At 41.7% G+C, this 21,993-nt stretch overlaps 1 protein-coding gene across 2 annotated transcripts in view; it reads left to right on the forward strand.

Annotated features, from left to right (window-relative positions):
- The window catches only part of nsfl1c (NSFL1 (p97) cofactor (p47)), a 43,046-nt gene extending 21,821 nt beyond the window's left edge, over positions 1-21,225 (forward strand). Inside the window, exons 1-10 of one of the 2 annotated variants that reach the window (XM_058642974.1) lie at positions 9,230-9,282; positions 11,313-11,479; positions 13,052-13,152; positions 13,265-13,342; positions 15,135-15,300; positions 15,388-15,483; positions 16,152-16,261; positions 16,374-16,511; positions 17,631-17,801; positions 19,345-21,225. In XM_058642974.1, the coding sequence (XP_058498957.1) occupies positions 11,330-11,479; positions 13,052-13,152; positions 13,265-13,342; positions 15,135-15,300; positions 15,388-15,483; positions 16,152-16,261; positions 16,374-16,511; positions 17,631-17,801; positions 19,345-19,507 (1,173 nt within the window). In that variant the 5' untranslated portion in view covers positions 9,230-9,282; positions 11,313-11,329 and the 3' untranslated portion in view covers positions 19,508-21,225. Of the gene's footprint in view, positions 1-9,229; positions 9,283-11,312; positions 11,480-13,051; positions 13,153-13,264; positions 13,343-15,134; positions 15,301-15,387; positions 15,484-16,151; positions 16,262-16,373; positions 16,512-17,630; positions 17,802-19,344 lie in introns of those variants that run through there. The other variant, XM_058642972.1, reaches the window with a different exon arrangement.
- Positions 21,226-21,993: the final 768 nt, after the last annotated feature.

A 21,993-nucleotide genomic window follows, 5' to 3' on the forward strand; every position in this document is an offset into this window, starting at 1 on the left:
GTGATGTGTGCTAAACCCCCGCTGCATATAGATGCACTGTGTGTGTGTGTGTGTGTGTGTGTGTGTGCGTGTTTCTTGTATTTGTTACTTTTTTTAGGACCTTTTATATTCTGTCAGGACCAGTAGTCTTCATGGAAACAAAAACCTGGTCCTAATGAGGCAGCCTCAACCTCAATTATGAGGAACTGCCTAAGTTGTGGTTAAGGTTAGTGTTAGACATTAACTGGTTATGGTTTGTTGGTTTGTTTTTGTCCAAATGAATGAACATCACTGCAGTGTCCAAAGAATAGTAGTTGCTATGACGACAGACACTCTGTGTATCCTCATGTTGCTTTTTCAAAAAAAATCAATTAAAAACAAAACAAAACAATTGTCTCAAACGTTATAATGCATTTCACCACAATACGCTTCAAGCCTAATTAAACTGAGCTATTCTCAACTGAAAGATTGAATTTAAATCATTTAATTAAGTAACGTCACACACACTGAATATTCATCCACGCTGTCCAAATCAAATTAGACCCCAGAGTGCACACGTTAAAATAAATTCTGCTCATTTTCTACTTTATAAACAATATTTTTGTTTAAAAAGAACTCACATTATCATTCTCTGCCTTCATCTGCCGCCGTCAGCTGTAAATCTGACAGACGGGCTTAAATTACAACGAGTGCAGCGCTGTGTCAGTTTGTGTCTCACAGTTACAACGAGAGACACTGGGATGTGGAGGGAGGGAACAACATTAACAACACAGAGAGGAAATGAAGGAAGGAAGGAAGAAGGCAAGGAACGAGAAAGGAGGATTCCTACTCCAGAATATTTCATTTGGAAACATTTCATAAAATGACTGCTACTTAAAATAAATCTTAACAACACTTGTAAAGACGAAGAAAACTTTTGGTTACATTTGTTTGCTTGTTAGTAAAATAACATTCAATCTTGGCTGAATCAGTTCAACATTTACATTTTACACCTTTAATGGTTCTGTTCAGAGTGAATTAAGCTCCTTTAAAAGTACATTTATTGAACAGTATCAGTGAAAAAATGTCATTTATGCATGAAAAGTTAAATGAAGGCCTATGTCAGTATCTGATGCTATAAATGAGGTTCTTTATGAATGTTTGAACAAATATGATTGATATGAACTAGTACATGAATCCAATATTTGTATTCATATATTTTTGCTTTGATGCTTTGATGATTTTTTTTTTCTCCACCTAATTGTTGTTAGAAACAAAAATGAAGGAAAGAGGAAAAGGTGTGAATATAAGGGAAGAGGTGACAGAGGGGAGGAGGGGAGGAGGGAGACGACACGCTGGTTGTCGTAAATCTCCCCCCCCTCTCTCTCTCTCTCCCCCTCTCTATGTCTCTCTCTCTCTCGGTCTGTGGCAGGGACGAGGACAGTGTCCAGATTTATAGCTGCCCACTGGGTTAATAAGAGAATGGATTGGATCCTCTTCAATTGCCCCCGTCACAGTGTTGTACTGCCCGTGGCCAGTGCCGCTCATATGATGATCTATACAGCAGAGTATTTAATCCAGTGTGAGTGATATTCTTGTCATATGTAGGTCAGCGGCTCCTCTCTCTGGTCCCTGCAGACCTGCTTATTCTATAACTACATATGACAGCAGACGCACTCACTCGTCTGCTGTCATGGAGAGACATGGAGAGACATGGAGAGACAGCGTCGGAGCGTTAGCACATGCAGAGAAGCACCGACAGATATGAAGAAGTAAACAAGCTAATGGGTGAGATTAACAGCAGAATGGCTCCAGAGATAATGAGAGCCTTCCCTGTTCCTTCTTCCTGCTGATAGCGCAGGGTTTGTCCTCATGGGCTGAAGCAAACACTGGAGAAAATATGCACTTGCTTTACATTATTCAAGGGTGAGTATAGATTGGAAATGTAGCTGTTGTTTGCTTAAAGCAGTGTTGTGTTATATCCACAGTAATTATGAACTGCACTCAGGAACTTTTCTCTCTTACCCGGGATTTTTGAAAAACAACGGCAGGTTCCAGCGGGACTTTGAGTCGATTGTACAGTATATCCAAATAACCAACAAGCTGACAGAAGTAAATGTGCAGCAGATTCCTATCCCCAAGTAAATAAGTTCCTGGTCCTTAAAATTCTTAAACTGTTGCTGGAAAGGGGGACTATATTTGATTTATTTTCATGCTACTGAAATCGCACAATCCCATCACGCAACACTCAACACCGAAACAACGCCATTTTGGCAGTAAGCTGCACAGCTCACATCCATAGACTTATACACTGCCTGGCCAAAAAAAAGTCGCCACCTAAAAAAAAGGGTCACATGGTTGGAGCGCCTTTAGCTTTGATTACGGCACTCAGTCACTGTGGCATTGTTTCCATAAGCTACTGCAATGTCACTAGATTTATATCCGTCCAGTGTTGCATTCACATCCCAAAGATTCTCGATGGGGTTAAGGTCTGGACTCTGTGGTGGCCAATCCATGAAAATGATGTCTCATGCTCCCTGAACCACTCTTTTCACAATTTGAGCCTGATGAATCCTGGCATTGTCATCTTGGAATATGCCCATGTCATCAGGGAAGAAAAAAATGCATTGATGGAATAATCTGGTCATTCATTATATTCAGGTAGTCAGCTGACCTCATTCTTTGGGCACATAATGTTGCTGAACCTAGACCTGACCAACTGCAGCAACCCCTTACCTATTTGCTTCGTTAAATCCAGGTGGCGACTTTGTTTTTGGCCAGGCACAGGTGTATATCAGTTAGCACTTATGTGTATCCAGGTAACCGCAGTTGCCAAGTTTGCTTGTTATAAGCGACTTTGGACGTGTTTTTCTGTAAATTCACTTGCAAATATTGTTAGTTTTGGGTTATGTGTTTTTTTAGGCTTGTTGCTGTGTAGCTGTGTGTACTCTTCTGTCTCTACCTCAGCTCCCTCTTGTCCTTTCTGTCCCCCACCTCTCCTCTGTCCCCCATTTTCCTTTCACCCCAACCGGTCGAGGCAGATGCTGCACATCTCTGAGTCTGGTTCTGTCAGAGATTTCTTCTTCTCTCCACTGATGCCTAGTGTTTGCTTATTGTGTGAATTGTTGGGGTTCTCTGCTCTCCTTGATGTTGTCTTTGTTCAGTGCCTTGAGATAATGTATGTTATGATTTGGCGCTATACAAATAAAATTGAATTGAATTGAGAATTTGAATAGTGTAGTTGCATATTTGGTCTTGTTCCCACCTCCATGAGTTGTCCAGCAGATATTTTGGCTCTGATCCTGATGACAACGAGTACAAGCCAAGCAGTCATTCAGCAGTTTGACACAATAAACACTTCCCTGTTCCACCAGTCCCTGTACTGATGCTGCTGCTGCTGCTGCTGCTGATGCTGATGCTGATGCTGCTGATGCTGATGCTGCTGTTGCTAAAAACAGTCCTTCAGTCCAGTCTGATAGTTTTGCTTGAATGAACGCATCAGTATATACTAAAATGTTTACATTGTTTTTACATTGTTCCTGTTCTCAAAGACCAAACAGAGGCAGAATGACAACAGCAACAAAAAGCTCCAAAAGTTACACACTGCAGCTTTTAGTATAGTTACACACTTCAGTGTAGAGTTATAATTAAATGCAGAGGTCAAATTCAATTCAAATTCACTATCACTAATTGGTGTGTGTGCAAATACAAGATATTCTTAATCTTTCATGTCATGTGTTTTCTTGTCGTCCCCCTTCTCTCCCTTCAAAGACAGTGCTGATGAGTTGTCACATGCAGGTATCTCTTTTACCACAGTCGTTTTTGCAGAGAATACTTTTGGTCTGAGGGGATTTTTTTTTTGCTGCAAGGCTGTGAGGCCGCACCGTATCCATGTCTTATAACTACGTCCATGAAAGCATCTTATGAATGATACACACCGCAAACGCTTCCTCTGAGCCCCTTTGCTAACACTTAACAATTACTTCCCACATGTTTAAGCCATTAAAGAGTGATGTAAGGTACATCCCTGCAGTGTTACGTCATCCACACTGAAAGGAAAGGATTTGACAGTTCATAATTATGGTTAAGCTGCTGATGGGTGGGAACAAAGCCCCTCAAACACAGGGACCCTCGGGGCAGCTGACTTCACCTGGCCTTCTACGAGGGTTTGACGTTTGTGTCACTCTTGTGAAGCTTGCGCTCCCTACACCAAAGGCCATAGAGAAAATCTGTGATCTAACATCACAGCACACAGGAGTTGCTGATCCACTTATGCCTCGATCACTGAGTTAAAATGTGTTGTTTTGTCATTTTGGTGTTTGAAATCCTTCATAGGGAATAACCTGAGTAACAGGAAACGACCAAACAAGGCAGTTCAATTCAATTCAATTCAATTCAATTTTATTTGTATAGCGCCAAATCATAACATTATCTCAAGGCACTGTACATGGACAAGATTAAGGAGAGCAGAAACCCCCAACAGTTCACACAATGAGCAAACACTAGGCATCAGTGGAGAGAAAAAACTCCCTCTTAATAGGAAGAAGAAATCTCTGACAGAACCAGACTCAGAGATGTGCAGCGTCTGCCTCGACCGGTCGGGGTGAAAGGAAAATGGGGGACAGAGGAGAGGTGGGAGACAGAAAGGACAAGAGGGAGATGAGGTAGAGACAGAAGAGAGAGAGCGACCAGGAGCAGATACACAACAACTGTATCAAGTTACAAGTTTATACAGTCAATGATTACATGTTTATAGCAATACAATGTCATTTATAAAGCAGCAGCAGAGAGTGTTGATAACATTATGAGAATAGAGAGAGAGGGAAGGAAGGAAAGACACAAACTAGGGAGAGAAAGAACAAGGTTAATGACATATATAAAGTCATATTCATACCCTGTCAAGGCAGTTGTGCAGCAGGAGATCCTGTGTCTCTACAAAATAAAAACTCTTTTTCTCTATGGACTTTGGTGTGGGACAGTGAGCAGTTTACAAACTTCAGTTTCTGGTCTGAAAATGCCCCACACTACAGGATTTTCAAATCGGACCACAGACCACACAAAACTTGTAACCAGTTTTCAATGTTTTAATCCCGAGAAAACACCAGAAAACACAAGATCCAGTCAAGACTCAGGACCACACACTCAGTGTTTATTCAAACAATTTCAGGGAAGAGATTCAAGGGATTTGAGATCGCACAGAAACTAGCATGTATCGAAATCTAACTGAACTATCCCTTTAACACAAAGCCTTGACACACAGCAGTGCCACTATTAGCTGCTGTCTGCCTGGAGGCAAGTGAGATAGACTGTTCTTCTGTTTGACTCGTGTGCAGCAGGAGGGAGGATGAGCAACAAATTACACTACTGTATTTATCTACCTCGGGTAATAGCAGCCTTCAAATTAAAAGTAATTAAGGGAAGTGTCTGTTATCAACCAAATACACACAATATTGTCTTGGAGTCAGTTTTCAGTCTGCAGATGAATATTTGCCTGCAGAAACTCCACACATTTAATTTTACTACCAGGAAACTTCCTCCATTAAATATGATTCCTGAGTGCATTTCAGTCAAAGGCTTCCATGTTTCCTGACCCGCCCTTCACGAGAGACATAAACGCTGCTGTGGTTCTGTTTACGACACGGCGACGTCGCCCCTGGGAGGAAAGAAGAGCGAGATCATTTCACAACTTGTGTACGTGATTTAGAGAGACAGGGTAGGTGGAAGTAAAGGGCTGTTTCCACAGGTTCGCTTTTATGAGGTGTCATTTTAGCCGTCAGTCATGAGGTTGCACTGATTATCGACCTTCAGGTAGCTGAAGGTTAAATCACCCTGCACGGCTGCACGAGGGATCTTTGAACAGGAATGTGTTTTGAGTGTAATTGGAAAAAGGTCGGAAAAATTCTGAATACTTTCACGGGTCATGCTCTCTTGTTTTTAAGTCAAAAAAATAAATGGACCTTTCAAATGATCTTTGATGATGATCTATAATTATGACTTTAGCAGGAAAAGTGTTGTAATTAAAATGCCCTGTACTACTTCTTATATATATATATATATATATATATATATATATATATATATATATATATATATATATATGTGTATAAATTAATAGTTTGACATTTTGGTCGTTTTAACTAGTGTAAACCACTAGTTTACCAGAGCACAAAGCATTTAGCTTAGCGTAAAAGCCAAAATGTGAGAGCATGAGACATTTAGTTTAGTTTAATATAAAGACAAGAAGGTGGGACTAGAGAAAGGTATATTTATCTTAGCACAAAGGAGATAAATTGGGATTAGACCAGGGGGTATTTAGCTTAATGTAGCATGAAGGCAAGAAGGTGGAGCTCTACCTTGCAAGAGACATTTAGATTAGCATAGCATAAAGTGTAAAGGGCAGAACTATAACAGGAGGCCTTTAGCATAGCTTAGCATAAGGGCTAGAGCAGAAGGTATTTAGCTAAAGGCTGAAAGGTACAACTAGAGCTAGAGTTATTAAACTTAATGAAGGTAAGAAGGTGGAACCAGAGTAGGAGACAGTAACTTCTGTAGCTTATTAGCTTAGCCTAACGTTTAGAGGTTAGGGCGAGAGTATGAGGTATTTAGCTTAGCCTAAAGGCTGGAAGCTGGGAGTATTAGCAGAAGAAATTGTGCTTTGCTTTGCATAAGGGTAAGACGGGAGGACTTGACCAAATGGCATTAAGCCTAGCTTAGCAAAAGGCTAGAAGATGGGACTAGAACAGGAGGCATTTCATTTAGCTTAGCATACAGTTTAGAATATGGGAGTGGAGCAGAAGAAATTTTACTTAGCTTTGCATAAGGGTTAGAAGGTAGGACAAGCCCAAAATACATTTAGCTTAACTTAGCATGACGTTTAGATGGTGGGAGTAGAACAGAGGACATTTTACTTAGCTCCACACAAAGGCTAAAGGATAGAACTGGAGCAAAAGGTGTTTAGCTAAACTTAGCATCAAGGCTAAAGGTTAATACTAGGGCAGCATAACTATAGAATAAATATTTGATTGTGTGTTTGTTTAATTCAGTTATCACAGTCTTACTCTGGTGACTGTTGACTGAATCAGTCCCTGCGGTGTCTGTGTTGGTTTTTTTGAAGTCTCTCGGGGCCTTCGTCAAACATCTCACCCATCATTCAGACATTCATACATGTCACCGTTCATTGTTTGTTGGGTAACGATACACTGGTGGTAACATTACACTGTAAAAACATCACTCTTCGGTCTCATGGGAAGACAAAGCACATATGTACACTGCATGAAAACATACATGCCTTCAGGGTTTCCTGAGGTGACATTCACTGCTGTCAACCCGGCGCCTGGATGGTGTGACAAGAACTGGAAAACCACGCTTGAGTAGTCACCAGAAAATGACTTTTTCATACTTGAGTAGGAACAGTCATTTGTTCTTAAATGTTACTAAGTATACAAAGTAAAAGTAAGGAAAGGAAAGGAAAGCAACTTTTATTGTCATCATACTGGTATTGTACAACGAGATGTCGAGGTCAGATGGAGGGTTGATCAGAGAGCCGCTGCGACTGAGCAGTACACGTTAATGTGAGAATTTGGAGAATTAAACATGGTCTTCAAGGTCTTTTTTGGGGGAAAAATAGCTGCAAACACCTTATAAGGCTTTGCTGCTTGGAAATGTATCCACAGAAACATCTGTTTGGCTGGTGCATAGTTGACCAATTACTTGAAACTAACTTCCCTAAACCTAATTTACTGTTTGCCTCAACCTCATCAATTTTCTCAGTTTGTTTCTTTAGAAAATACTTAACAGAGACCTAAGGGGAACCTTTATCAGAGTAAAAGTATGATATTTTAGTTGGAAATGTAGTGGAGTACAACTAAAAGTTGTTAGATGTTTAAGTAAAGTACAAATTATACCCCAAGTACTTCAGTATTTTTGTGTTACATGGACTTTGATTCTTGTATTTGTTCTGTCTAACTTATAGTTTTGGTGTGGGACAAACTTCAGGTACATAATTACTACACCTACAGTATGTCTGGTTGAACTACTGTCCCCTGTGTTGGGACCTGAGCACCGACTGTTGAAAGATTATTATTTTTCCTCATCATAATAATCATAAACATCACTTGAGGCCATCCCTCACCTTCCTATGATCTGTATATGGGTTGCCGTGGCAACCATAGTAGTGGCCAAAAGGGGGGTGTCTACATTTGGACACTGACATAATAAATTATTTTCTAGTTTATCAAGTTTTTGCTCAGTTTCTCCTTCGTGATTTTCTTGCTCTTCATGCAACTTTCACTTCTTCAGTCGTCTTCTTTGTATTTTCCCCTCTCTTGCCCTAAATTTGGATGCTATTGCCTCATTGCACATTGCACATCCTGCAGCTTAAAACCTCCATAGGGGAAACAGCATGTTGTTATCACCACTCTTCAGTAGTTTGCTCTATGTTTATTTTCCCAATTTTATCTTTTTCTCTGTGCATGTGAGGAGAGGTGGGGGGTGGTGGTTCGTGGGGTGGGTGATGTGACAACAAGGTTTTCGCATTTTGCCTCAGATTAATTAGCCTCAAAGATCAAACAACCAACAGTGAAGGCATGAAAATACAATCAACTCCTTTCCCTCCAGAAATAATTAAGGTGCTCTCAATCTGTCGAGTGCTTATTGCTCTGTGCCATCTGACCAAGACCCGGTCAAACACCTCATCAGTGGTACAGAGGTATTTCTCATGGCAATATTCTCTCCATCTGCGTATCATCATAACATCAAAGACACACGTTTACTGGAACAGTTTTGGAAAGGCAAAAAAATAAAGGCATTATTTTAGAGATCAGCTCTGAAAATGAAGATTAAGATCTGACTCGGTTGTGACATTTCATTATTGAACAAGATCAGAGTTAAGTGTGAGTACAGACCATAACAGTCAAATGAGTGAAAACGGGACATCACTGATTAGCTCCGGAGGCTTGTGAGGCCCCAGACTCTGCATGTACAAATACATTTAAACCCACAAAATACCTTAAGCTTAAACCAAAAACTGGTGTATAACTTCAGCAATCTGTCTTTCAGAGAATAAAACTTTCTTTGAAACATAAAAGGAGAAAATGTGACAATGACTGACTGCATTATCTCTCTGTTCAAAAAACATCAGTTTGTCTGTCCTTCTGTCTGTTTGTCCGTCTGTTCGAAACACTTCCCGATCAAAGGCAACAGTCTGTTGACTTTGAACAAAGAAAAAGGTAGTAGTGAAACATTACTACTGTGTCAAGGAACTTGCGGACGGAGGGCAACATTACACCTCTCAGTGTACAGCCTGCTGGAAATTATTAGAAGAAGGTAATGAAACCTTGTCTATTCCATGTGTTTGTTAGCCGTTGACTTGGCAGGCTTCAAACTTACAAAGACACCAAAGACTTTTCCTTTGATGTAAATGTGACAACACAGATGATGAGAGGAACGTTCTGTCACCCATCTATTAATTCAAGGAATGCCTGTCTGTCTGTCAGTCTATTAGTCACTGAATGAGCCGCTTCGGAAGTTGTACCAATAGAGTTAGGATATGCAAGGAAGTGTGTGATGCTGAGTCAGTTAAAGCCTGAGATTCAGGCCCAGTCTCTCTAAACTCCAGAATTCCAGACCTAGGACCTCTACTTCAGGTGCTCTGAAGTTTGGCTGTGTGAGGTACTGACACATAGTCCAGCATCGCCTGCGCCGAGAAGAACCAGCTCAAGACATGGAAACATGACGTTTATGTCGCTTTGTAAACTACTCACTCCCTGCACTAAAGTCCAGAGAGGAAAACAGGATTTAAAATATTGAAAAGGGAACTTGTATGTACATGGAACTTTAAAGGGGACATATTATGCAAAATCAACTTTTTAATCATTTTAATACTTATATTTGGGACTCTGGAGGCCCTACCAGTCGCCAAAGTGTGGAAAAAGAATACTTTTCGTGGTCCCCCTTAGTGTAAGTATAGGCAATGTTGAATTCCCTGCGCATTATGATGGCAGCATGCGCATTTCACCGCGAGTGTTACCACCCCACCAGTAAGTTTACTTGGAGAGCTCCACCTTAGCGCCACGTGTGTTTGCACCACTTCACATCAGACTGCGGCCAGCGGTCGCCGTATTTAGTCAGCGACTGTATTTCACCGACGTACAAACACACACATTTTTAAGGAAAGGTCAAATAGAGCTCATAACTGATCATTCTGACACGTCCTAATTAAAAATATTTGTCCAGTACATCCTCCATGACCGGAGCACAGACTCAGTCTGCTACAGTCACATACAGCGGCAGTTTATGCAGTGATCAGCGGTGGCGATCAGCAGTGTTTTTAACTGATTTACAGTTGGGCAGTGTTCGGCTTGATCCTTGTGTTGGACGTCTCTTCCTGTAACGACACTCTCGCTGTTTTCCGTGTACGCTGCCATGTTGATATTGTCAGAGAACTAGTGGAGGGAGGGGGAGAGGAATGGAGCGGAGGGAACAGGAGCTGAGCGAGTGAGCGAAGTAAAAAGGACAAATCAGAAACCCCCTGGAAGAAGTGGGTGTGTGTTTGCCTGTGTCTCATTTGCATGTAAAGGGACCATGCACAAAACCGAGCGTTCTGAAAGGGGCGGTTTTGGCAGGGTTATTGAACTGCTATGGTGCTTCATCCTTATGGTATTTTGACCAAAGCATGTGACAGACATGTTCATTAGGACACCAGGGAACTATTTTAACTTTGAGAAATAGGGTATAATATGTCCCCTTTAAAGCTTGATGGTAGGTGTGTGTCTGATTGTTGGTGCTGGAGGTGGGTGGTGGCCAAATTCATGGCAAGAATTGCAAATGTTGCTGTTGAATTGAAGGTGGTGTGAAGTCCACCTGAAAGTGATTAGCGGCTGTGCCAGAAAATATTGCGTAACGTGATTATCTAGCCAGCACATGCTTGTTAAGTTGAACATTTCTCAACTTTTGCCACATGCAAAGCAACAAAACGGACCCATGGTGCAGCTCTGTAATGCCTTATTGTCTCATTCACACTGACAGAGAAGCGTTCCAGTTGACTACTTAAAGAGTCCACCTTTAGTCCCTTATTAAGGGATTGATTCCTTATTATCTGTGCATAAAGATGGTTTCAGAGGAGGAGACCCACTGCCTGGGTCTCTGTGTTGACACAGTCCTTGTGTAACCCGTGCAAGGCTTGCCACCTAGTGGTCAAATCGATGACAGTGCAACAAATCGTTTCTAAAGAGCGCACTGTAGGGCTATTATAATTTCAAAAAGCCCTCACAAAAGCCCTCACAATTTACAATTTAATTCGATTTATCTTTAATTCGAGTCTCTTTGGTTGCGGTCCCTGCTTTGATACTACATAGGAACCTTCGTCTGTTGTATGTTTCCTGAAGTGGAAGCGGACGACTTGCGGAAGGAGCAAATCAAAATGGCGAGCCAAGAGGAGTCTGTGAGGGAGTTCGTCGCTGTCACTGATGTGGACGAAGAGCGGGCCCGCTTTTTCCTGGAGTCCGCCGGCTGGAACTTGCAGGTGCGTGTCTTCTGTGTGTTTGCCCCCCCGAGGTGTTGCGGTAACCGTGCAGTGTTTGAGCTCGAGGAAACAGTATATGTGGGGACGAGTAGCTAACCGGCTAACGCTAGCTAACCGACGTTGCCGGTAATTTGTGCAAGTCACCCCCTGACAATGGCCCGGCCGCCTCCTGTCACCACCTGCGAGGCTGCTGTTCGGTTAGTCCGCAGACACGACTACACGTTTATTAAAGTCACACTCTCCGTTCTTGTTGTTCGTAAGCAGACTGACGTTGAATTTATGGCTAACGCTAGTGCGCCGGTAGTCAGTTAAGCTTGCGCTAGTTAGCGGTAGCGCTGTGACGGCACAGCGCTGCATTGTAGCTAACTAGGCAAACAAATCAGTTAAACATGAATGCCGATGAGTCGACTGCCCCCATTGAAACGATTTTCTTATTTCGGCTTTTTCCTTAACAAAGACAGGAAAATAAAGACGAATGTCTACGTGGAGTATAATAGATATGAACAGTGGCGTATACAAGTGGGGGTAACAGGGGATCGCCCTAATTGACAGAATATTGTGCGCTAAACTGCCCTCAAGACTAGTAAAAACACATAGTTAAATTCCCTACTGGCTGCCATTCATAGGTGGCATCAAAACTAAATGTAAGTTTGAAAAACCTATCGTTTCTGAAGCAGTGGCAGTTACTCGACTTTGAATCAAGGAATGCTCATTTCAAGCCCAGTTATTTATACATATTCTGCAAACTGGAACAAGCAAAAGTTGCAGTTTTAAAACTTCCACAAATATAATCCCTGTCTTGAGTATTAATCAGAGATGGGATGGTATACAATATTTTTGGTGCATGGCAATAACATCGCTGACATCATTGTGAATGTCCAGTATGGGGATAATCGTGAACGGGGGAAATATCGTTGATGTTACATGTGACTTGAGTGACATGAAAATGCTGTGAGGCCACCTTTACCTTGAAAGACTGCCAGACCTCCTGCCTGGCAGTTCCAACCCAACACCCAGCAACATAGAGCCACTAAAAACAATGCTTTACTTCCACTCCGTGGGGTGAAGTAATAAAATCAAACGAAAATGGTCTATATCGCTGAGCAAATACCACACAATGACCAGCTAGTATTCTACAGACTTCCCTTGCTAAATCCACACAGGAATGAGGCAGAAAAGGCTCCAGGCTTAGTTTCAGTAGCTATTTGTTTACTTCATGTAGCTTTCAGAAAATGTGCACTCAAATGATGGTAGATATTGGACTGAAGGATCTACCTGTTTAGTGAAGACTTGGTAGAATCTAGAGAAATTATATTAAGTACATCGTTCTAATTATTGCATCAGTGTTGTCAATTGCAATTGTTTTGGTTTTGATCATCTCAACACTACATTTTCATAGCTTCACATACCCGGTGTTAACCCTTATTTATTATTTTGATGATGATTTGGTCCTATAATTGTTTTCACAATTCTTTGGAGATAATAGTGTAAAAACATGCCAGGGAGTGACTTGCCCAGATTAGCTGTCTGTCAGGTTGTTCTTGTGACAGTGTCATATGAATTTTACCTCAGCTCGCACTCGCCAGTTTCTATGAGGATGGAGCTGATGACGACATAGTGACGCTCCCTCAGCCTGAGGGAGGCTCCTCAGTGTCCCGGTCTGCAGGACCAAGGTATTGTGTTTTATTCATTTTGTGCCGATGTGGTCACATGATTAAGATAGTGTCAGGTCATTCCGCATCAGTGGTTTGGATTTGTGACATGCATGTTTTTGCCTGTCCTTAGCACACAGCCCAGAGTGACCTCCTTCAGAGATCTGATGCATGAGGCAGAGGAGGAGAGTGATGAGGAGGAAGGTCAAAGGTAAGTTCTGTTGCACTGCCTGACACTCCACCCCCTATAGGTCAGTGGTCTCATACTGACCTATAGGGGGTGGAGTGTCTCAGTGGTTAAGACCGGTACGCTGTGTGCGAAAGACATTATGGTCGCAAGTTCGACTCCACCCCTGGCTGATTGTACTCAATTCCGTTGTAAGTCGCTTTGGATAAAAGCGTCTGCTAAATGACATGTAATGTAATGTAATGTAATACTCAAATGACCTGGGAGTCACTGGGCATCTAGTCTGGTCAGGATGGTTCCTATCAAGTTTCCAGCTTTTAGGGTTCAGTAGAGGTTGGGATATGAGCTTATAATTATGTCACAATATTCCACAATGACATTGTGATAATATTTGTTAAACACGTGTTTTAATCTAAAATGGAATAAAATAGTTCACAATAAAAATGTATTTATGATGCATAATTAATCTAAAAAAACTAAACAAAACTTTGTTTTATGTGGCCGCAAGTTTGAAATCTCTCTGCTACAGGTGGATCAGGGATTAAAGGGATTTAACAGAAGCCTTTCCTGTGTTCCTTTGTAAACCTCCTGTACCAAAGTCCATAGAGTAAGTCAGCCCTTTAATGCCACTGCACTCCCAAAGCACTGCACTTTGTGACTTTGGTGTTTACTTGAGGCAGAGGTAGACCAGCTGCTCCTATGTCCCTGTGATCCAGAAACACAGATTTTACACTACACTTTGGTGTAGGATAGTGAGCAGTTTGCATGCATGTTTTAGTTTTTAGTCAGAAAAGGCTTCTTGTGGTCGGATAAAGCAGCACATTCGGAGGATATCATAGACTTGAGCAAGTGTATATTTTATTTGGTGGGTCTCTTTCATTGCTTCCCTGCAGGCAGTTACGTTTTCAGTGATAGTGATTGTCCGTGTAGCTGGTTCTTGGTGCAGGGGCCCACACACACTGCAGTCAGTGCTGACTGTCAGTGCCTCATACAACTATATTTGAAGAAAAATAAACAATTTAAGTCAAGACAATAAAAAAAAGCATTGCTCAGTGTGTCTATGTTTTAACAGGACTTGACATTTGTACTATAGATGTGTCTTTTGTGTATGAGCTGTACATCCTCACAGTCATCGACTGTGTAGTCCAGAATGCACCAAACTATTTTAGGTTTGGCTCCAGTCACTGTGGACAGGTTTTTGCAGCATCGACAGATTCTGCTGCTGGAGCAGGGAGGTTGTTGAGGGACAGTGTGCAGTTGCTAATGGCCTTTTATTCCACTCACATTGCAGTCACGAAACAAGCGGAAATAAAGATCAGTCATTGTTCTATAGAGAACCAATTATAGTTGATACACATGGTTCAGTTTACCAGTGTACGTTTGGTTTTATATGATTGTTTGAAGAAGCCACAGGAATGAGAGGGGTTTCTTTCAAAGCAAAACGCTGAGACTGTGATTGTTGTCAACAACTCATTGTCGTCATCATGGTTTGCGTCAGTGTCATTACTAAGCCTGTTAGACCTTGGTTTGTCACTGCCTACCTAGTATTGTGGAATTTTAAATGTACCTGCTATTGTTAGATTGCCTATTGCCCATTTCTTGTCCTAAATTCAAATTAAATAAATGACAAAATGTCAAAGTAGAATGTTGTTTTGCTGGAGGTTAGCACATCTGAACAGAGCTACTGCACCCAGCATTTTGACTTACTTTTCATGGATCATTCATTGGGTTTTTCCTCAGCTTCTGCTCTGTTTGGTGTTTTGTGGGGATCTTCTATGTGTTGTTCAGTCACCACGGTTGCTGTGTCCCCCTCCAGGTTTTTTGCGGGGGGGTCAGAGCGCAGTGGGCAGCAGATCGTTGGGCCTCCAAAGAAGAAGAGCTCCAATGAAGTTGTGGAGGATCTGTTCAAAGGTGCCAGAGAACATGGTGCTGTACCTCTGGATCGGCCCGGGAAAGGCCCAGGAGAGGCCAGCAAAGCCAAGGTAAGGGGAACATTGATTTTTTTCCTTCACTTCCTCCTTCTTCTTGTTGATCTAACTTTGTTTTTATCCTGTCATCTCTTCACTCAGGCGTTTGCAGGTGGAGGTTACAGGCTCGGAGCAGCTCCTGAGGAGGAGTCCACGTACGTGGCCGGAGACAGACACGCCTCCAACAGTCAGCAGGATGTGAGTACAGATCCAGATGCTGGATTTTGTTTCCTGCACCTTTTAGCACTTCACAAACCCCTTTTTTAGAAACTGATGACATCCACGCTCACTTCATGCTGTGGACGTGACAGAGGAGAGAGAAGTGATGCATTTTATTTTCACTAGAATTTGTTTTTCATGGCTGAAGTTAATCAGATTGCTGCACTCGTATCTTTTGTCAAAATGCCGATCTGTCTCATTTGTCACCATGTACAGCAAGTTGAATTATTCCAACTACAGCGTTTGATGTCACATGCAGTCTTTGCATTGTCTTTATATGTAATATGTTTGCGCAGCAGATTTGGATGGATTCAGTGTGAAAGCCACTAAATGAATGGTCTGCATGCTGACATGGATACATGTTTTTGGAAAGTATTTTTAACTAAAATATTGGAAAATAAGAGCAGTGTGAGGCTGCAATCAATGGTTATTTTCACAAACGATTAATCTGTCACTTATTTTCCTGATAAATTAGATTAGCTTGGACCAGAAAATGGCAGAAAAAAGGGTAAACATTGTCTCCCAAAAGTCAAAATGATGATGTTCTCAAATGTGGACGCACTGTGAAGAGACACAAAAAGTGCATTGTGGTCGCCATGGTTGCACTCAATCGTGTGTGTGTGTGTGTGTGTGTGTGTGTGTGTTAGGTTCACGTTGTGCTTAAACTGTGGAAGACGGGTTTCAGTCTGGATAACGGTGAACTCAGAAACTACAGCGATCCTGGAAACGCCCACTTCCTGGAGGCAATCAGACGAGGGTGAGAATTCTCATTTCCTGTTAAACAAATGTAATATATTATGTAAATGAGTAGAGATTCCTCACTGTGTAAGGGAAAATGATAACATGACGTGTTTGCTCCCGCGCCGCAGGGAGATTCCTCTAGAGTTGAGGCAGCGGTCACGAGGAGGTCAGGTCAACCTGGACATGGAAGACCACAGGGACGAGGACTTCACCAAACCCAAGATGGCCTTTAAAGCGTTTGTAGGTGAAGGACAGAAGCTGGGAAGGTGAGATTGATGAGTAGTTTTGTTTTTATTTAACACGATTTCTGTTTCTCCTCGCTTTGAGTAAAGGCTGCTTAACAGGTCTTACTGGCTCGACGTGGGAATGAATCATCTGGTGTCTGGGTATTGAGTCTTTGTGGGATCCTCTTAATGTTAATGATATGTTTCTTGTTTTTTTTTTACTGTAAACAGTTGGAGCACATTCAGACTTGTTTCTGCTGTCTGACAACAATACTTACAACACTGTACACGTGCTGTAAAATCTCCACTCAGGTTTCAGGTGTATTTGTAGTTTAGAGTCGATAAAGATTTGATAAATGGATCATTTCAATCCGATCCAGCAGTGAAATGATAACTCACGAATGCTCTAAGGAACAAACTAAAAAGTGAAATGAGTGTGTTGAGTCTTCACGATGTCAACTCAAAACAGGAATGCTGATTATTTGCACACTTCCAAACAAAGAGTATATTAAATAGCCACTAGGGGGCATCTGCACTGTTTGCCAAAGATTGAAGGTTTGAATGGATGTATATAAGAAAATGAAAAAAATCAATCAAAGCTTTAGATCTTCTTTAATAGAACATGATTACAGTTTGGTAAATTATGTTTGCATGTCCGGGTTCTTCAGTGTCCTGCCACAGCCCAAAAGTATACCCCTTGGGGATGAATAAAGTATTTCTATTCTATTCTATTCTATACAGCGGTTAATTGAACACTCTAAATTTCATGTATGTGTGAATGTGAGAGTTGATAGTTGTGTGTGTCTATGTTGGTCCTGCGATGGACTGGCGACCTGTCCAGGATGCATCTTGGCATTGGCACCAGCAGCCCCGCGACCCTCACATGGAGGATAAAGTGGTAGACAATGAACTAAAGGATGGATGTTTCCATTAAGAAGAAAATGAATGATAAAGTATGGCACATATGAGTGGACACCAGTGTGTTTGACAGCTGGTATCGGCCAATAGGAGGAGCCTGGTTGCAGGTGACATCCCTGAACTTTCAAATACTGACATGGCACCAGAAAATAACTTATTCTAATGCTTCAAAATGGAAGTTCACGTTCTTATGGGTGAGATCACGACTGCTGCTCACTGGGTCTCTTTCCTCCTCCTCTCTAGTGCCACCCCAGAGTTGGTTTCAGGTTCCGCCTCCTCCCAGCTGGACCAGGCTGCCAACGAGGCCCAGGCCAGCGCCTCTGTGTCCGTCGACTCCTCCCAGCCCGTCACTAACATCCAGATTCGACTGGCCGACGGTGGCAGACTGGTACAAAAGTTCAACCACACCCACAGGTGACATATGTTGGCATGTGCACAAAGCCGGAGCACATTTTTCTGTGCAAATGTTTACTTAGCTTTACAAATGTGTGTTTAATTGTTCAGGTGGAGAAATGAACCGGTTTGTGTTGCTTTGAAATCCTGCTCAGAAACATGAAAGGTCAAAGGTCGATCACTTTATCATTGTTGATTAATATAGTCCACATGCTGTACTTCTCTATGTTCCCAGCACTTAGAAACTATGTTCATGTCTCCCTCATTTATTAAACACATTGGTTCAGGTTTTTGTGTCACTGTCCCACACCAAAGTCCATGGAGAAAATCGGTGATTTAACACAGTGTCTCACAGTTGTTGATCCACTGCTGCGTCCATCAAGAAGTTCAAATGTGGTGTTTTGTGACTTCAGTGTTTGAAAATCAGTCATTTAGATTTTTCCTAAGTGACAAAGTAACTAAACGAGGCAGCAGCTGATGAGCAGCTCCTGTGTCCACTTGACTTAAAAATGCTGCTTTTCTCTATGGACTTTGGTTCAGGAGAGTGAACAGTTTTACAAACGTCAGAAAAAGCAATGAACGGATCCTTAACATGTCGTAGATCAACCTTTAAAAAACAAAGCTGCCGTTTCCTGCATATCTCCAAAATAATTGCTCAGTTAAGTTTTTAATTATTTTAAATAAACTTTTTTCTTTATATTTCTAACGTCATTAGTAGCCAACCAATTTATCAGTGGGCTCATTAACTGTCAAAAGTCAGCATCATATAGAGCAGAGGTCCCAAACCCCCGGCCCGTGGGCCGGTTGATTTTAAGCCAGTTTTAGCTCTGTGTAGATTCATAACTCATCATTGATTTGTTTTTTTATTGTGAATTTCATTATCATTCCATATCAAAACAAACACTTTTATTTTCAAAGTCAAAATGGACTTTTTTATTTCCATGACCAGCCCCTCCTCACCAGACTAGATGCTCATTTGTCATTTGAGTTTGAGAGATGTATAGAGGGAGTAATATGGCCACATTTAAAATGTAAAATATTAGTATCATTTAAGTTAGTCTAGCGCTTAAAAGTGCTGGTTCAGGCACAGTTTAACCCTTGTGTGATCATCCTGTCGTCACCGGCAGGATTTGGCATGCGTACCTCTCATTACCGTAACTCTTAGACTGTTTGTGATATCGACTGCCGACCTGTCCCAGGGTGTGACTCCGCCTTTCGCCCAATGTCAGCTGGGATTGTCACGACACCCCACGCAACCCTCACATGGAGAATAAAGTGGTCGGAGAGAGATGGAATAGAGCTTTGCACCACCATACTTGTCATTACGGTAGCCAACAGCTTCTCAGTACCATAACTCCTAAACGGTTAAATAACTGCCAGATATGGAAAGTGAACGTTATCTTGGAAAAAGGGCAGAAGAATTCACTTATTGGACATTTTTTAGTCATAGGAGGGTTAAGCAACAACATTGTATTCTAAAGTTGTCCAAGAGAGTCTTAACTTGTTGAAACCCTGTGTTAAGGTGGAATAAAAACACTTAACGAGGCGTCGTTGTGTTCCTCAGGGTTTCCGACCTGCGCCAGTTTGTGGTCGGGGCGCGGCCCGCCATGGCTGCCCAGGAGTTTGTCCTCATGACCACTTTCCCCAGCAAGGAGCTGTCGGACGAGAACGAGACGCTGGAGCAGGCCAACCTCCTCAACGCCGTCATCGTCCAGCGGCTAAAGTGAGGCAGCGCCGAGCGTAAGGTCAATCCCTGCTGGTGTGGTCGGGTACTGCGGCCACGTGAAAGCCTGCTGCCCCCTCTGAATGGAGGAAAAAATACACAGACTTATGTATGGACTTTTCATTTCTGGTTTTTTTTTTTTTTTTTTGGTTTTTCTAAAGTCAAATGTAACATTTTGCCCCCCCCTCACCTCCACCACCCCCACCCTCCATCCCTGTGTGGTATGTGACAGGAAGTTATGACATGGGGGGGGGAAACTTAAAAAAATGGAGTTGAGATGTGATTTGTGATGGTGACGAGTTGACTCTCGAGAAGAACGACGTTCACTAACAATTCCTTAACTTAGTTCCTCACGTTTTTCATTTTCTATTAACCTTGATTTGACCCTTCAGCTCTGTCACTGTCAGGTGCCGAAGCTCTCGCCGCACGAGTGTCTCCGTCTCAGCAGCACAAACCAGAACCACATGAGGAATACTAGTTTTATTAAAGGGATAGTTCAGGGTTTGTTTGTTTTGTTAACGGGGTTAGACTGAGCTGAAAATTGTTGTTTTCCTTAATGGAGTGAACGGTTTAACTAAAACTTCAGTTTCCACTCGGATAAATCTCTCCAGCTGTGAGGCAAACGGATCCTTGAGATTACACAACCACAGCTCCGTTAGTTCAGCTTTTCTTTTATGAGGTAAACTGTGCTGCACAACATAGAGTAGAACAGGACCATCAAGATTTCCACCACCTTTTCACACCATTCTTAGAAGATATTCAGATTGTGACTCGAGTGTCGCGATTGTCCTCTAAAAACATCTCGCTCCTCCACGTCGTTAAACCACGTCTGCAGAAGTTCTGCTTTATCGCTCACGGAGGCGTTTGCTCGTCCCGCTGCAGCAGCGCTGCTTTGTTGAAGGTGCTTTTTTTAACGTCTTCTCAGTCACAGGCGATTTTTATATTGTCATGCTCTTCAATAATGCACGTGTTTGATCGCCAGCTGAAGCATGTTTGAGACAGTTAAAAACACACGTTTGAACACCACATGTAACTCTATCATTCCTCTTCCTCACTCACTCTCGACATGTGTCGGGGAATTTGGAGAGAGAGAGAGAGAGACGCTGTTCGATGCTCGCTCAGATTACATGACCTGCAGCGGGAGCTTGCTTGAGACATGGCTGCCTACACATACACGGAGAGTGTCCGGCCCTGTGTGACCCTCACGTGAAGGATCTTAAAGTGTCTGTTTCTTATATAACCACGTTTCAAAAACCTGAACTTTCCCTTTTTAAGTGACAAGTACATTACAGTCGTGTGGTTTTGTTCACGTTTCCTTTCCCTGCGACGACGTCACAAAACACAAGGACAAACCCACGTGTACCAGTAGCCTTATACTCGCCACAACTCCTTCATCCTCTCATTCAAATCAAGATGGAATTATTTTTTTAAGCTGCCTTTTGTCCCCTCCTCCATTCTTTTTTTTTTTTTTTACTTTCATTTTACCGATTGTACCGTCGTCCCCACTTAGAGAGATTTTGATGTGGCGAAACATCACAGTTACACCAGTGGCTTTGAGGTCAGAGAACAAAGAAGGTATAGATTGTAAAACTGCTTTGTTGTAGTGGAAGAAGTTGAATTGAGATGAAAACGCTGACAGCCTCTATGCATCGTGGGGCGACACCGAAATTCTGTTTGGACCTCCGGTGGAATAAATCCATTTTATGGTTGATGTACAAAGAACTTGATGGTCTTTGTGTTTTTATTACTGTTGCATTTGGTTCTGTGACCTTTACGTCCACTGGTTCTCAAACTGTGGAATCACAAATACTGTTCTGTTTATACCAGGGTAAGTGATCGCAGTGGATCTGAAGAGTTTTAATCTAATCTCACTATACCAGTGTGTGAAGTGTATGTGAGGATGAGGAGAGAAGAAGTCTGTATCTGACTTTCCTCGGCCTTTTTACACCACTGTATCTTAACGTGTGCGATCATTTGAAAACACTCAGTACTTTCTCAGGTGGAACTTGGTATAAAAACTAAATTTGTTGCAATGTTTCAGCCTCTAGACCAGACACGAGAAGCAAGAGACTGTCAATTATATACTATAACATATATATATATATATATACATATGTATATATATATATATACATACATACATATACAGTGGTATATATATATATATATATATATATATATGCATACATATGTATATATATATATACATACATACATATACAGTGGTATATATGTGTATATATATGTGTGTGTGTGTGTGTATATATATATATATATATATATATATATATATATATATATATATATATATATATATATATATATATATATATATATATATGTATATATGTGTGTGTGTTTTTGATTTATAAACACAAATGTGAATGAAACAAAGTTTGTTACTGTTGCCAGTAGGTGGCACACTGCCATTATAAAGCACACTACATACTATTAAGAATAAAGAATTTTTATTGTCATTATGAAGACAAC

This window comes from Solea solea, chromosome 11, assembly GCF_958295425.1.
Source record: "Solea solea chromosome 11, fSolSol10.1, whole genome shotgun sequence".
NCBI classification, from domain to species: Eukaryota; Metazoa; Chordata; class Actinopteri; order Pleuronectiformes; family Soleidae; genus Solea; species Solea solea.